The following is a 16,151-nucleotide window of genomic DNA, read 5'->3' as shown; positions in this document are numbered from 1 at the left end:
TGGGCGCCTGTCCAAAATGGGAACTTTAAATGGGAACTTGTACATGCTACAGCTACATGATTTACCCTTACATGTTGTACAGAATGCACTGCATGTTTTTACAGATTCCATAATTTGGATAGAAAATCCATATCTGCGTTCGCATTATGGCCTAAATCATTATAGAACAAGAGGTGCACTGTTGCCTATTACCAAACTGTTAGTTGAATGTAGGCTACTGTAATTTTAATAGATTAATATGCTTCATAATAGTAAACTAATCCTCATCATCGGGTATCTATTAATTCATAGTCACTTTACCTTTCTACACTAAGACAGAACAGAAGGGAGAGAAAAAATATGATTGTCAATATATATGTCTATAAATTGTTAATATTGTCTATTCTCAGAAAACTGCATTACAAAACCATAAATTTGGCATTTAAATTTATTAGAATGACAGATAAAAGAGTGGACTGTGATAGCATTATATTAAGTACAGATGGATGACATGCAGCAATAGCATACAGGACTCCCATGGCCATTTGAGACATATAATGTGCATGGATACAAATGGTGTAAATAACATTGTGCATATAACACAAAGTGGTGATCATTTTCACAAAAACATATCAAAGACAGAATTTTTAGAGTTGAATCTATACATTAAACATATTTTAAGTATTTTTTTTTTGTCAACAAAATATTTGCCTGCCAAAAACAAATCGTCACAGTATTGTAAAGTCACTATAGCTGCAAAGAACTAAGCATACGAACAGAAAAATCAACTCAATGTGAGGGATTGACAAAAAAACTACACACATTAACAGTATTAACAGTCGTCTGTAAATTCTGTGTCAATATGTTCATCTTGGCTGTTTGATATGGCAGAACATGAAAATGCCGCAGTTTGATTTCTGAACTGCCGAGCGGGCCGCTTCAAGCCAGCAGGTTTCGGCCGTCCCACTCGCTGGGGGCTGTTGAGATTTGAGGGTCAAACTGGACTTTGTTGTCAGGGTGATCTCGCGCAGCCAGACCTCCGGGTCAAACTATCGGAGGTCTGGAGAACTGGTTTATTTTTCTGTATGGGCAGAAACAATTTTAACTAACGATAAAAATGGATGAAAACTTCGACTTTAAACCCGCTTCTGTTTTGTCCATTTGAGTCGATTAAGCCTTTACAGCTTCTTGGCTTCAAAACAGGGATGTAATGGCAAATTTACCAACATGCTACGGTAAAAGTTTGATTTATCAAACCTGACCGACAGCCTGTGATGGGAGAGAAATGTATATTTTTAGCAGTCTGTCCTCTCGCGTCAATAATGGTGGACCAGGGAGCCGCACTAAAGGCCAAAGGGCGTGACGCTGCATTATGTGAGCACCGGCGCCAGGCTCCGCCCTAACGCAATTCTACTGGTTTGAAACGTGAGGACAGCCCACAGCGTCTCCGCCCTTCTCTAACCAACTGTTCTGCTCGAAGTTCTCCACACCTCCGTTTGTTTTACACGGTGGAGGTCTGGCTACGCAAGATCAATGTCAGGGTGAAGCAGGTTCTGGGACGGCAGAATTTACTGTTGGGTGACGTACCTGCCACCCCCCCTCTAACATCCAAGCTAGGTTTATATAGAAACCTGGGATAGTTACATCAGATCCTGTGTACTGCTGCTCTGGAGCTAAATGTTTCACGCATTTAGAAAGCTTTAGAAAAAATTCACCAAAACGGATCAAGCGCCGGGACCATTCACAAAAGCGCAACACCACAGAAAAAACAGCCAAAAATATAAATAGATTTGATTATCAAGTCCTGGAATGACTAACGTATATATTCTCATTTCGTACAAACCTAAATTCATAGATCTAAAGGTGATGTACTGTACTACAACAGCGTACTTCTATAACTCATTTCACAAATATTAAAATAAAAATCAATAAAGACATTTTACCACCATTGTCTGAACAGAAAGCATGTCTCTCTGACACGAGTATAAAAGTTTGGTTTGTCGACGGAGCCAGAAGTTCGGTCGAACATGGCTTAGGATCTACAGCTATTTGTAATATGAAATCAAACATCAGAGTCAAATATGTGATATCTCAAATCCCTCTTTTTGCTACAATTAGTCATTAATTATTAATAATAATAATAAAATATCTATTTGGAATCGCTGTTTGGCCATTTACCTTCAGAATCTATTCACAGCAAGCTTTTTCCACAGTATTTAAATAGTTCACGTACTTACAAGACAATCCTTTCACAATTTGCCCATAAAATCATTCCTAGCTTACACTTACTCCTTTTCCTTTTTGAACATCAAGTTACCCGTTTAACAATCTGAATAAAGGCCAACATATCTACAACTTTACAGTAACACCTAGACTAAATATTAAATGGACTACATTACAAGCCAACTATATTCGCACAAGACTATAATTTCTTTCATGTTTTCTCGTTAGATCGTAAATGATAATGATATCTATCATGCCTGGACAACAGTCTGGAGGGAAATTATACTTCTTGCAGAGGAAACTAACTGACATACAAATCTCCGCAGATGAGCAAAATTTAAAATGGAGATTTGCACAATGAAAGGGGCTTCATTAAGGATTGCGAGCACCTTTGTTGCATTGTAAAAATCTATCGCTATCTATCTATCGCTGAGACGCAAATAAAATAACCTGAATGACATCTGCGAGTTAAAAATTAAAACAATGTACAATAAAAAAGAAAATCCTACAAATCACATGAGAGAATCAGTCAAATGATGGCAACTATGGACAGATTATCTAAAGAAATAAAGGTAATGTAGATGTGTATGACTCTGGGGGAAAAAAGAGGAAGAAGACAAGAAAGGAAGAGGTATATAAAATCAACAAAAAGGCCTCCTACATACTCGGTGTAAAAGGTGAGAGTAGACGCCTTGTTGTCCCAGAAAGCAGGGCCCCTATGTACAAAACACCAAAGAATAGGAGTCAAGATCAGCTGTCAGGTCACATGACAAAATTAACTTAACTGTGATAAGAGGGTGAGAGTGAACGGACGGGTAAGAAGAGTCAAACTGGTCTCACATCAGCTCTCCTGTTCTGTGACACCTCATACAAATGGGCCAGGATCTATGATTTAAATAAATTTAAAAAAAAAAAAAAAACAACCACAAAAATAGAGAAACAACCACTAAGAGCTTCCCATGTTGAAACCAAAAAAATAAAACGATTCTTTAAAAGGAGCAGCAGTACATGCAGATATTCTGGTCCTGTATAAAGTAAGGCACCAGAGGTTTCCAAAAATTCACTTGTTATATATATATATAAAACAACAAAATTCTTCAAGTGTATTAAAGGCAGTCTATGAGAGTGCATACAACAGATATTGGAGTAATGTGGAGTCAGCTGTTTTCAGGCTTGAGCACTGGTCATCTTCTGCAGCAGAGGGATCTGTTGAAAAAAAAGTACAGAGTTCATTCAATTTACACCTGTGTTACTTTAGGACACTTTAGGCTTGAGCCTCCTAAAAAATATTTAACAATGTTCCCATCGTTGCCCTGATGTAAAATTCGTTTTCCATAACTAAGCTGGAGCACTTCCATTAGCTAAAAATTGTATTCCTTCCTGGTGTGTTCATGTTGTTTTTCTAAAACAGTTTCCGCTACAGTCGGGCTTGCTGAGGAGAAAAACAGCTGAACACCTCCATTCTGCTATATTCCTGTAAAGTGACTCATTTGTAAAATTCCCTGATATTCCCCCCGACTTTCCCAGAGAATTGATCAAATTTCACCACTTTCTCTGTCTGGGAATACATTTCTCAATATCCCAGAAATCCCATGACCAGTGGGAACCCTGTAATAAGCATGTTTTCTAAACACTGGCGGTGTTTAGGACGTTAGTACTATGCAGCTAAAAAAGCATGTACATTTTTTTAATCTGGCAAGCTTGGGGCATTGCACCTTGTAAAAGCCCCATTTTCTCTTCTCCCTCTCAAATTTGAACTTAACTACAAACGTGCTTTGCGTGCTGCAGCATTAAGGTCACACTTTATTAAACACTGTGTGAGAAACTATTATATATATATGTGTATATATATATATATATATACACACACACACTGTATATATGCTGTTTAAGTTAGTCTATCAGCCACTGATTTTGAGATCCAAAAATATTCCCAAGAATGTAGTTGGCAGGTAAAGATCTGAAAGTGGCTTGTGAATCTGAACGTTTTTGTCTCCTGCCCTGCTACCATTTGTAATAAATCTAGAATTACAAGTATCATAAAGATACCGGTAACCTGGGCAACCCTAGAAGCTACAGTTCCTGCATGTTTACCTTGGATAAGTCCACTCCGGTGAGAGCGTTGACAGACACGGGAAGTTCAGCCAAAAGGCGGTTCACCTCGCCTGTCACACGGCTGCCCTCCCCGCTCAGGATGACAATCTCATTGGTCCTGGCTAACGGCGCCGCCACCTTGCCAGCAATCTGCAGAGATAAGGTTCAGTATTTACTGTGAGCAGGAAATAATCAGCGTCTCTCATTTCACATGATCAGAGAGTCATGCACTTTGATGACTTGTGAATCACTCAAGATGTAGCAATCCTGGTATGCCCAATCTAGGACTGTAATATTCCATCACCTTTGCCTTGATTTCAAGTGAGGGGTGAATGAGGCCAATATTTAAGCTTGTCATGTGGATATAGCTGCATTATGGAGGTAAATACAGCCATGCACACCATGTTTAAAGCTAAACAAGTTCTAGGTGCTCGGATGGGGCGGGGGGGGTTTGCATGATTGGAGTGAGTGAAACTACATTGACTTTAAAACACAAAAGTGCTGCGGTAGCACAGTGTTGTTGGAACTAAGAATGAACAAAATATTTAATTAATGCTTTGACTTAGCCACTACTGTTAGAAAATCAGCAAGCTACTTCTTGGTATGTGGATGTACAACGCACCAACGCAGAGCTGGCTCATGCTTGTGTGACTTTTGCCATATTGAATCAAACAAGAGGAATGTCTGCTAGGGCTGGGTATCGGTACTCAATACCTTTAAGGTATCGACCGAAATAACCCAGTACCAAGTAGTATCGAAACTTCTCCAGTCAAACGATACCTGCATTCGATACTTTTTGTACACAGATCTACAAAAAAATGACTATTTGTATGGTTTTGCTTGCAGCCAATCACTGCAAGCGTTCTTCGATTTAATGCGACGTGTGATTGGTGAAGTCGAGCGCGGTGTGTGTGACGGAGCTGGCAGTTCAGCGTGCCGAGATGCCACCAAAACGTAAAAAAAAAAAAAGGTATCGAATGAAGTACTCTATTGGTATCGGTATCACTTTAAGGGTACTGGTATTGGTACTGGTATCGTAATTTTTTAAACGATACCCAGCCCTAATGTCTGCACTCACAGAATATGTTAAAATGCTAATTCAATACACAGCAGCAGACAAAGGAAGGAACGCGTCTCAGCCTTCGTCAGGACTGACATGCTGCATGGTGTATGAGGCACAGCATGTATCCCTAATGCAGGGCTCTTGGGCGGCCTAAAGAGCTCATACCATAATTCTCATTAAGCACTGCGCATTGCTAATAGTGTTACACAAAAGTACCAATAAACACACAGAGCCCGGCTCTCATTCAGGTGTTTCCACTTCCCGAACACCTAAACCTGGGGCCGGCAGGCTAGTGGTTACTACAGAAGCTGGAACTGCATTATTCAATTTTTGGATGTAGAATATGGTGAACACATTTGAACACATTTAAATACTTTTATTCTAGGTAGCCATTTTTAACAACTGGCCAGGGACTACAGATGAAAATTAGCCATCCTAGGCCAACTCTGGCACATCTACACTAATGTAAATCGATGTGTACTGTCCCTCTCAAATAAACCAATAAGTAAATACATAAAAATGTGTTACCTTGGGCAGGGCTTCGAGCACCAGTGCAGTCTGGGCTGCGTCTCCGTACTGCTGGTAGGCCTCGGCCTTCAGCCTCATCTTTTCAGCCTCCGCCTTGCCCACCGCCTCGATAGAGGCCGCCTCCGCCTCACCAATCTTCCTGATCTTCTCTGCCTCAGCCTGGGCCGTCAGCACCTTCTTTATCCTGATACAAGGAAACACACACAGATGTCACAAACACTCACAGCCAATTCATCTATCACATACAGCCACTATTAAATACACCTATCCTTTGTTTAGTGAGGATGGTAGCGCCTCTGGAAAAAAAATATTGAAAGAGTTAACTGAAAATAACAGCTGAATACTCTTCACACCTTAAGCTGCCATATTTCCAAGTCATTTTTCTGTGACAACTCGCAGCTGCAAAGTGGTGTAAAGAAGTGAAGTGACTGAAGAGTCTATCTCCAAAAAGAAAACTAATATTTTTTCAACTAAAGGCCAAAACACACCGCCGCCGTACAGCGCGCGTCAAAACAGCCGTCCCTATTATTTTCTATGTACAACCCCCATACCGGCGGCTAGGTGCGCGTTGACGCGCCGCCCCGCAACACTTCACACCACTGTCCTATTTCCAGCGTCGCCGCCCCTGAAAAAACACATTTTTTTTGTCCCACGCTGTGTGTGGTCAGTCATCTTCCTGTTGACGCGCTGCAGCGTGACGCTTCCTATTGGTGCTAGGGGCGGCACATGACGCGCGTCATATGACGTGCCGCGGCGCTGTGGCGGCAGTGTGTTTTGGCCTTAAGTCTAACGAATTTTCCAGCAACGTTATATAATAGATCACACAGAAATCTTCAAAAAATTTTCAGTTAGTAAGAGCCTAAAAATACCACTGAATCATGTAGAAATTAGTAAAATGGATGCTGCATGGTCGCGCCAGATGTAAAGGGTGGGGTGTTGAGTAGTGGTGGTTAATAGGGAGAGACCGCACTTCAGCTGGAAGGCTGGGGTTCAAGCAGCAGAGTATCCACCCTGCTGAAGTGCCCTTGAGCAAAACACTGAATCTCTACCAGCTGCTCTATAGCTGAGCCTGACCTCTAACCTCACTGTGGAGGGGGGCAAGTAAAAAGAGAATTAAACCAAATGGGAAGTAAAAGTGTAAAGAAGTAAGATTGTTACTGTTCTACAGCACAAAATGACTAATATCTGCAGGAATTGATAGGGTTGTTGATCAATACCAATGACTCAACAATTACTTCATCAGCTGCTGAGATGTCTGGCTTTCAAAACTCACTTTCTGGCCTGTACTTCTGGAACAAAAACTCCCCACCCATTGGCATTTCAAGACTCTCCCAATCTCCTCCCCCCACCTGCTCACATTTTCAACTGCTCAGTCATGGAGGACGGTGCAACGAGCGAGCAAGCGACCATCGCAAGACACCTCAGCTACTAAGGATAAATAGCCTCATTCTCAGCAAAAAAAAGCAAATAACAAAGCGGTATCATTATTATTATTATTATTACAGTATTTTGCATCGTAATATTGCTTCTTCACTAGATGTTTCTGTTGGATCTCCGTTCCAATTAGCTAGCTTACTCGTCTCTTTGTATCAACTACAGGCTACCATACCTCAAGAGACTTGCCAGAGACTTGTGTAACAGGAGACAAGTTCTATCGATGTTTCTACTGGTCGTCAACAGAGGTCGATAAAGCTCATAGATTACTTAATGCCCCTTTAACGTACGGGACCTCACTCACTTGTAGCCCTCAGCCAGCTGCTGCACTTTGTAGGCCTCGGCCTCAGCGGGCCTCTTCACGGTGGCGACGAGCTCCTTGTCGGTGCGGTCGATCTCCTTCTCCTCAATGGTGATCTGTTTCTTTCTTTGCACCACTTCGATCTCTATCTCCTCCAGGCGTATCTTCTGCTGCTCCTTGGCTGCCTGCAGCTCGTACGCCAGCTGGGCCTGTGCTTTCTGATACCGACACACAGACATTTACAGAACATCAGCTGAGGCAACACAAACCGTTTCAAATAGCCAAACATAACTATATCTAACTGATCCCCCTGAACATTAAGTCAAGTGCCCACCTTGGTGTTGACTTCTTGGTTAAAAGAGGCTTTCTGCAGCTCCAGTTCTCGCTTGGAGTCAGCCATCTTGGTATCCGCCAGGAACTTGATGTCCATCATCTCCTTCTTACACTCCGCCTCCTAGGATTGGGGAAAGGAGCAAAAGCAAGTGTTCGTTAGTATTGTGTGCACTCACCAGAATCCACTTTATTGAATCTATAACCAGCTGGGGCCTCCTCACCCGTATCCCAGCATCCCTCTCTGCCTCGGCCACGCCAATGTCTGCATCCCTCTGGACAGCTGCAGTCTGGGTCTTCCCAAGGGAGCTCAGGTAATCCAGTTTATCATAGACATCCTGTTACAGACAGACACACAGGTCAGCATATGGGGTGTTGCAGATCTCAGCTCCCTGTACACAACCTGCAATATCAGGACTTAAAGCTGCAATAGGCAACATTCTCCTGTAAAAATACCCGCTTTATCAGCCTAAATAACGAAGTGAGGCTGCAACAGAGAAGACCATCCCATCCCCTGTGATTGTAGATTTGTCTATTTGCCTAACTTCTATTTTGGTGTCAGGTACGGTCAACTACAGGAAATCCTTTCCGCGGTCAGAAAGTGACGAATCAAAACTCAGGATTGAAATGCAAACGAAACAGCAGCAAGGAAGCGCTCCGTCGAGAAAAAGCTGGACTCACCAAAGATGGATGAACCGGTTACGATTTTCTGAAGATTTAAATGATGATGTTTTTTTTCCACCACACCCACCAGCCACCGTAAAGAAGAAATGTAGGTGTGCTCAGTTTACTAACGTCACATTACATGATTTAAAGTTCTCAAAATTTAAACAGTTCCCTCTCACCACCGTTTGGGGCCGCCAGTGTGCAAAGTTGTCTAGTGCAGCTTTAAACATCACTGGACCTCCTCTATCTGTGTGTGATAACAACATATTGATTGTCGCACTTCCACTGAAGAGTTGCTGGCACAAGCAAATGCCTCATTAATTGGAACCGTTGACAGTGCTGCCTCACTGGTGACAAGGTGTTCGCTACTATCACATACAAGGAACTGCAGCACTAGAAAAGGATGGTTTTTACAAATGATAAATGCACAAAAAGATACACTGCTGCAAGTATTTTGATCTGATGTGAATGAATAAACATAAATCTGGGAGAGATAAAAAACAAAGACAGCCCATGATTCCCTGAGGCCCACACTAATGAGCCAACTGGTCCTGGTGTATCATAGAAACCATCTAGACCTGGACCAATCGATGTGATAGAAATGGACTCTGCACTGCCAGAAAAGCACTACGGTTAGCCGCTGCATCTCCAGTGTGCTTCAATTAGTTCTAATCAACAACAGTGAAGACTGGCTAAAAGGGGAGTCTGCTGCCAATCAATGTAATTTAGATCAATTATTAGACCCAAATGCCATGAAACCCAATAGACAAAGAAGGCCCAGAGGGACAGCTGCCTGTAAAGAAACCATGTTCAACAAAAAAAGCGGGTTTTAGGCTATGGTTTGAGCAATGTTAAAAAATCACCAAACTCCTTCCTGGTATGTGGATGTACAACCTAAAGCACCAACCTAAAGCTGGCTCATGCTTGTGTGATTTCTACCGTACTGCCTGGTATACGAGCGCACACTGTATTTCCCTTATGCAAGGCTCTTAAAGCTGGTTCATGCTTCACATGGAAACGGACATTGACTGAGGGCGTGCAGTCAAAATGACTCAATTCCTCCCAAGCAGCTAATAATATTCGCAATGTTATAATAGTATGAATTGAAACAGGTGCTGCCTTGATGTAAAAGAGTTGAAATAGTCAGTTAGACAAACTCCTTTGGCGGAACTACTGTCTGAGAGGAATATGCTACCCACCGCCAATTAAAGCTTTGACCAATACAACATCAAGCAATAAAAATCCAATACAGCATTAAGCAATACAAATGGCATTCACACTCTAAACCACATGATATCCATCAACTACTGTATATGGGTTGAGAATAGCGGAAGAAGGTGATCATCTTAAGGCATCTGAAAGGTTAGGGACCGTTCTTCCTTTTGGCGTGTATGCATCATACTTTTAAAACTGGTTTGCCAGTTATTCCTATATTTGTTTTCCACTAAAAGAGCTGTGATAGACGAGGCAGTATGAACCGGTTTTAATTGCTGACATTTTATTGAAATAAGTGCTGCTTGCCAGATTGGATGTATTCTAAAATAAAGTGTTTTTTCACATGGTGATATTTTCCACATGAGCTTCAACTCCCTGCCACTTAGACATTCTAAATATGTCGTATCCATGATTGTTTTCCTCCTGACGTGTGGAACTAAGGGATTTTATAGCACTTCTAATTAAAAAAGTGAAAATGTAAAACAGCTTGTTAACACATTAGTGTGTCAAAAACAAAATTGGAATTGGCAATTTTTTAAAACCCTGCTGTACTGACAACGTAACAAAATGTGACTCCAACACTGAGGAATGTACTGAACTGTGGGTTTTGTGAGCTGTTCCACACCTAGAAGCTACAGTCTTCACCAGCATGAAGGAAGCCTGTTACTTCAGCATTATTTCCAGCTTAGTATTCTTATCAACAGCACACTGACGGCCCACAGAGGATTCACCACTGTTGCCGTAGTCTCGACCCACCTTAATAGTAAAACTGAGGATCTCGATGCCCATTCTGCCCACGTCGGGGGCTGCCACCTCCCTCACCAGTTTGGCGAACTGGTCCCTGTCCTGGTAAATCTGCTCCACAGTCAAGGTACCTGCACAGGGGAGGCTTGTTGAATATCTCCATACTACATATCGACGCTGTCCGGTGAAAACCTTGTCTCTCCAAAATGTCAACTTTTTCAGGAACTAAGAAAAGCAGCCTTGTTTTCAGTTTGACCACCATGCATTTTTTAGTTTATCCGGTGGGTTTTGAAAGGGTTTCATAAGACGAAGGGCAGTAGAATTTTCTTCACCCACAGAGAAGCATGTAATCCTTCAACTAAAGTTAAAACACGAACACCAAGATTGGAGTCACAAGGTTTTCACAAGACAGGATGCGTGACAGATATCGATCACAATATCGAGGCAAACATTTTACACCACTGCCATGACTGAAATAGCTGACGGAGGCACAACAGCAAAGAAAATAAATTAATTAAAGAAAAATTCAAAAATGTGTGACAGACCCCCCGAAAATCTACTCACCCACCAATTTACATCAGCATGTCGTAACAGAACAAACGAAATGTCCGTACCTAGAATGGAGCGCAGATGTCCCTCCAGGGTCTGCAGAACGACGGCTTTGATCTCGATTACTGATTTACCCAGAAACTGCTCACAAGCCACTGCCAGCAAGTCGTGGTCTGTCATGATTTTCACCTGAAGAAGACACAGACATGTAGCACTGCTCATCTGGTATAGACACAACTTATCACTTAACTTTTCAACAGCTAGGCAGAGAGAGTTGATTCCTGCCCTGGAATCTGCACTCCCTTAAAATGCCAGTGTAGCAGTCTTTTTGAATGGTCCTCGAGAAGTAAAAACATTTAATCAATAATAATATTCTATAGTAGAGGCAGTGTTGGATTTCTGTGATATTTTATTATAGCTATCACTATCAGTGTTTCCTCTGCATTCATTTAGCAGTGGCGCGCCGCCACAGCAAGGTAATTACCACCACGGCTAGAGAAAATCTGAAATTAAAATTAGCATTGTAATTTAGTCTTACCCTCATCTAAAACTAAAATAAGTGTAGTCCAAATGTTTTTGAAGTAATGATTTTATTATGATTAAAAAGCATTTTTAGCACTACAACCTCAACTTGAAACATAACTGGGACATAAATGGGACAAAACTAGAATTATCCCCCTAAGCACCACAGCTGTATAAAATTATAGAGGAAACACTGACTATTATAGAGACTTTTTCTATCTATGATATGCTGAGCTATGTGGAGCAAGAGTGTATAGCTATGTACAGTATATAGCTGAAACAGTGTATATAGCTGAAAACATTCTATATTTGCCTGTCAATAAAAAATACATTTTTTTTTAGAATTTACAAAAATGAGTACCAATGTGAGTATCTTTCTTGGTAATGACAATTTTGGCAATGTTGCTAAATTCTATCTATCTATAGAAAAAAGTTAGCACAAAACACCTTCTTGTAGGGACTGGTACATTTTAAATGTTCTGAAAATGCTAATCTAATGCAACCAAATCCTAATGTTGATAGGTCAACATTATTTCAGCCTCATAAAACAGCATTGTACTCCTCAGATAAATTGAAAAAATCCCTAACAGTTCCATATTGACATGAGAGCAAGCACAGCCATTCCATTAACAGATTGAGCACACACAGCGTTATGACTCCGACGGGAGAAATATTGCTGTTGAAGTGAGAGAACCAATCACAAAATCCTAAAAAAGGAGGCCACATGATCATTCTGCACCGTCTACATATCCTGCAGGGCCTATTCTTTTCTAATAATCTTGTTGGTTTGGTGAAATAGTGACAGTAGTTGCTTGGTTTGGGGATGAACAAGCCATGGCAGCCAGTGGACAAAAGAGTTAGTTTCTTGTTCAGCACCTTGTTCAAATTCTTCACCTTTGGTTTCTAGAGCAACTAGGTTTCATGTGTTATGCCACATGCATTCCTTAAATGTGACGTACAGTTAATTGGGGAAATAAAAAAATAAACCGTTGATTGTGTAAACAAGCCTGACCTGCTACCTTTTGATGGAAAAGTTTATCCAGCATTATTTCATATTATGTCAATTCAAATTCATTGTGTAAGCACTTTAAAAATACAGGTTTCTCACAAAGTGCTTGGCAGAAAACAAACATAAATAAAGCTACAAACGAGATAAAATAAAACAAGGGATAACAAGAAAAAAGAGGTAGAACAAGTAGGTGACAAACTCCAACACATGTGGCCTGGCACCTGTGTGAAAGGGTGCACAGAGAAGAAACTAGGCTGTGGTTTTACCTGTGCCACCCCAGTGACAGTGATGGCCACCCCCTCTGCCGTCTCCACATCCTCACACCTGGGCTGCAGAGTCATGATCTCTAAGGTTATCCTGCAGGGAGGGAGGAAGACGCATTTAAAAGGCAGTGCAGATAAGGATATGAAGCACGATAAGCAAAATGTGGATGAAAGCGTGGAATAATGTGCGTTGAGATGTCACATCTGTTGTCAGAGTGCTGTGGCTCTGACCGCTGCATTCCTTACTGCTGGTTGCCTGTCTAGTCTAGTCTAGTCTTGTTTATTTATATGTATTTATATGCTCGTAATGTTGATCTAGGAATTATGTCTTATTCCACTGCTGCATTCACTGTAAGCCGCTCTGGATAAGAGTCAGCTAAATACCCAAAATGTAAATATAAACGACAAATAATGACAAATATAAATAAAATACTTTGATGATTTTATTGGTTTTACTCTTTTTAATGTTACAGTAATTCAGAGTTTCAGCTGACAGCTGTAAACCTATGAAGTTTCTGACAAAGTACTGCTACATAGATCAAAAGTACATCACCACAGAAAGGAGGAGAGGTAATGGAATATTTCACAATCTCCACCAACAAGTTGGAAGATCGTGACAGTTTTATCATTCTGTACAATTCCGTTGCAGCGATGAAATGTTTCCACTGAGGATGTTTATTGCTCTACAGTATTTGGGCCTCACATCTTGTGTTGTTGCAACATTTTCTCGACACGCCCACATGGAACAAGAACTACTGCAAAAAATTAACCTGAGGAATTCACTCATAACGCAGAGAAAGGTGAGAATGTGTGTATGTAATGCAGGCTCTAAAGACCCAATGACCTTTGAAACTGTTTCCATTAGAAACATGTTGAAGTCATTAACGCATTGTGTTTATTACTTGGCAAACTATGGTAGAAAACAGCTTTCATCCTCCCCCTTGCTTACTGATTGCCTGCAGATGATTACAGTGGGACTGACTTCACTGTGGAAACTCTAGACAGCAGAAGCTCATTTGAGCTGTGATCCCTTTAAAAACCTCAGCCCTTTTATCCAAATGAGTTTGAACAGAATGCTTTGCGAGCGTAATCTACTTATCTGTGATGAGTAGCACTTACTGGGACAAAAACATTTCAAGGAACTTATAAAAGGCCAACTCCATTTCAAAATAAAATAGACCGATCTTATTGCTTTTACAGTGTTGTCACCTTTGAGTGTCGGAGATGAGGCACCAAGCCCAGGCCCAGCCTCCTACCATGTAGGTCTTCTGATCGGAGCCACAACAGCCACCTGAAAGAGGAGGAGGGGGGATGTGGTGTTTAGCAACATTTCCATTAGAGGGAGGCTTCCTCTTCAATAATGCATGCCTAGTTGAAACCTTCACGTAAGACTTGAAAACAATTATTCATTGGTAGCAATAGCAGTAGTACTAGCAGCCTTAGTTGAACATTGGGCAATACTCTTTTTTTTTAAAAACCCAGCCATGATAGAACTCAATGTTTCACTTGTTCATAAGCACAACCGGTCATGTGACTGAACAGGACTGGTAGGGAAACCATGTGAGACACCTATTGCAACACACACAACACCAAAACCAGTGGTGCATAGGCCAAACACACACAGCAAGTACAATAAATTAGTTTGGAATATCAGTTCCTATTGATAGTACTCCTAGCAATATGGTGCTTTACCATACACAGCTCATTGGCTGTGGCTGTCATTTGGTTATAATCACCTGTTACTTTATTACAATCACCTGTTACTTTCCTACCAACATGAAAGTTTAATGAGAATACTATGAATACTTAGTGTATACATTTACACGCTTCTAAATGCATATTGATGCCTTGTCTGGGCACAGTATAGTTGCATCTTGACATATTCACAACGCACACGAGTAACGTTACCACAGTGACAAAAACAACACACGTCGTCTTCTCTTTTCACAATTTGTTTTTCAGCCGAGACACATGTCGCGAGTGGGGAAATGATATGTTTTGAAAGTAAAGGCAGTAAAAGGCTTGAACCGGTTGTGCCAGTTTGGTTGGACTGTTTTTTTCTTGGTGAAAGCATCCACAACCTGCTGTAAGGAACAGCACCCATGGGCCCCGGACTCCTGACTGCATCGAAAAAGCCACAACGTACAGTCCATATTTCTTGACTTTTCCACAATCCATTACCAATTTATATTCTTTGTTTCTCTACAAAGAACAATTCTTTGGAGTCTCCCTTGTAAATTCACATCAATATTAGTAAAAGCTAACGCTAATGAAGAATCAGGTTCTCCGCCCCCTTTTCCACATCTAGTCCAGTACAGAGGGAATTCCTGTCCAGGGCCCATCTGCAGAGATGGACAGCTTCCAAACAGCTTTTGTAATACTTAATATATAAAGCCTTCCCAAGAAAACATTTGCAGTTTTGTAGTTAATTACAAACCAGCTTAACGGCGGCCGCCTGTACACATTAACTATCAGATGGGCCTCATATTTGCAGTTAGCTGGACGTTACACTAGTATTCTGTTACTAAAACAAAGCTAACATGTGACCTGGAGTGAACAGTTGTGTCCTAGCTGGTTGAATATCTGCTGCCTTGCTTGCCAACACTGACATTTAAACTTCGGTTAAATATCGGAGGGGAGTGTAGCGCACTGATTTGATAGACAAACAACGTTAGCGTTTAGTTGTTAGCTAAGTTAACATAGCCGTTATTTTAGTAATTTTACAGTAGATAGTTATCCTAATATCAGTCAACATTGGCTAGCTAACTAGGTACAAACAACTGCAAAATGAATATAGCTTGGTGCACCAGTTAGCCGCTAATGTCAGCTAGTTACCGTTAGCGCTTATGACAACTTGCTAGCTAGCCACATTAACGTTAGCATGTCAGGACGGGGAAGACCTACCAGAGACCACCAAGGCTTCATTTGGTCCGACAGTTAGGCAGCTCCCCATCTTGATTTACGATATACCAGCAAAGAGTGTGATCCTTTACAATGCGATATACTAATGTTATCCGTTAGTTGGAGACGTAAAAACGATGATAGCGTTTCTTCATCAGTTGCTCTCGACAACACCTTCAGTACAGAGCCCCGCCCCAGCCAGCTTACCGACAGTGACGTAACGTTTATCAACGCGGACTCGCCCCCCTCTGTAGACTGCCAGCGGTTTGGATGAGCTTGTATACAAAACTAACTTGTGACAGAGTGACACGGTGTGGCCACTATGACAAG

At 41.3% G+C, this 16,151-nt stretch overlaps 1 protein-coding gene across 1 annotated transcript; it reads right to left on the bottom strand.

Moving 5' to 3' along the window:
- Positions 1 to 409: 409 nt before the first annotated feature.
- On the bottom strand, positions 410 to 15,975 carry flot2b (flotillin 2b). Its single transcript, XM_071905888.2, has 11 exons — positions 15,825 to 15,975; positions 14,130 to 14,211; positions 12,924 to 13,014; positions 11,192 to 11,315; positions 10,590 to 10,708; positions 8,177 to 8,290; positions 7,957 to 8,076; positions 7,626 to 7,840; positions 5,888 to 6,071; positions 4,297 to 4,446; positions 410 to 3,408 (listed from the first exon to the last, which is right to left on the bottom strand). The coding sequence occupies exons 1-11, from the start codon at positions 15,871 to 15,873 to the stop codon at positions 3,370 to 3,372; spliced, it is 1,287 nt and encodes a 428-aa protein (XP_071761989.1). The 5' UTR covers positions 15,874 to 15,975; the 3' UTR covers positions 410 to 3,369.
- Positions 15,976 to 16,151: the final 176 nt, after the last annotated feature.

This window comes from Centroberyx gerrardi, chromosome 6, assembly GCF_048128805.1.
Source record: "Centroberyx gerrardi isolate f3 chromosome 6, fCenGer3.hap1.cur.20231027, whole genome shotgun sequence".
Classification (NCBI taxonomy): Eukaryota; Metazoa; Chordata; class Actinopteri; order Beryciformes; family Berycidae; genus Centroberyx; species Centroberyx gerrardi.
The sequence above is the reverse complement of the archived record's forward strand: the minus strand, read 5'-3'. Positions and strand labels throughout refer to the sequence as shown.

Excerpts from the sequence above, each read along its gene's own strand:
- flot2b (XM_071905888.2), bottom strand. The coding sequence starts at position 15,873 with ATGGGGAGCTGCCTAACTGTCGGACCAAATGAAGCCTTGGTGGTCTCT. Across the intron at positions 11,316-12,923 it reads CTGTCACTGGGGTGGCACAG|GTGAAAATCATGACAGACCA; the intron begins GTAAAACCACAG and ends TGTCTTCTTCAG. Across the intron at positions 6,072-7,625 it reads CAGCTGGCTGAGGGCTACAA|GATAAAGAAGGTGCTGACGG; the intron begins GTGAGTGAGGTC and ends TCCTTGTATCAG.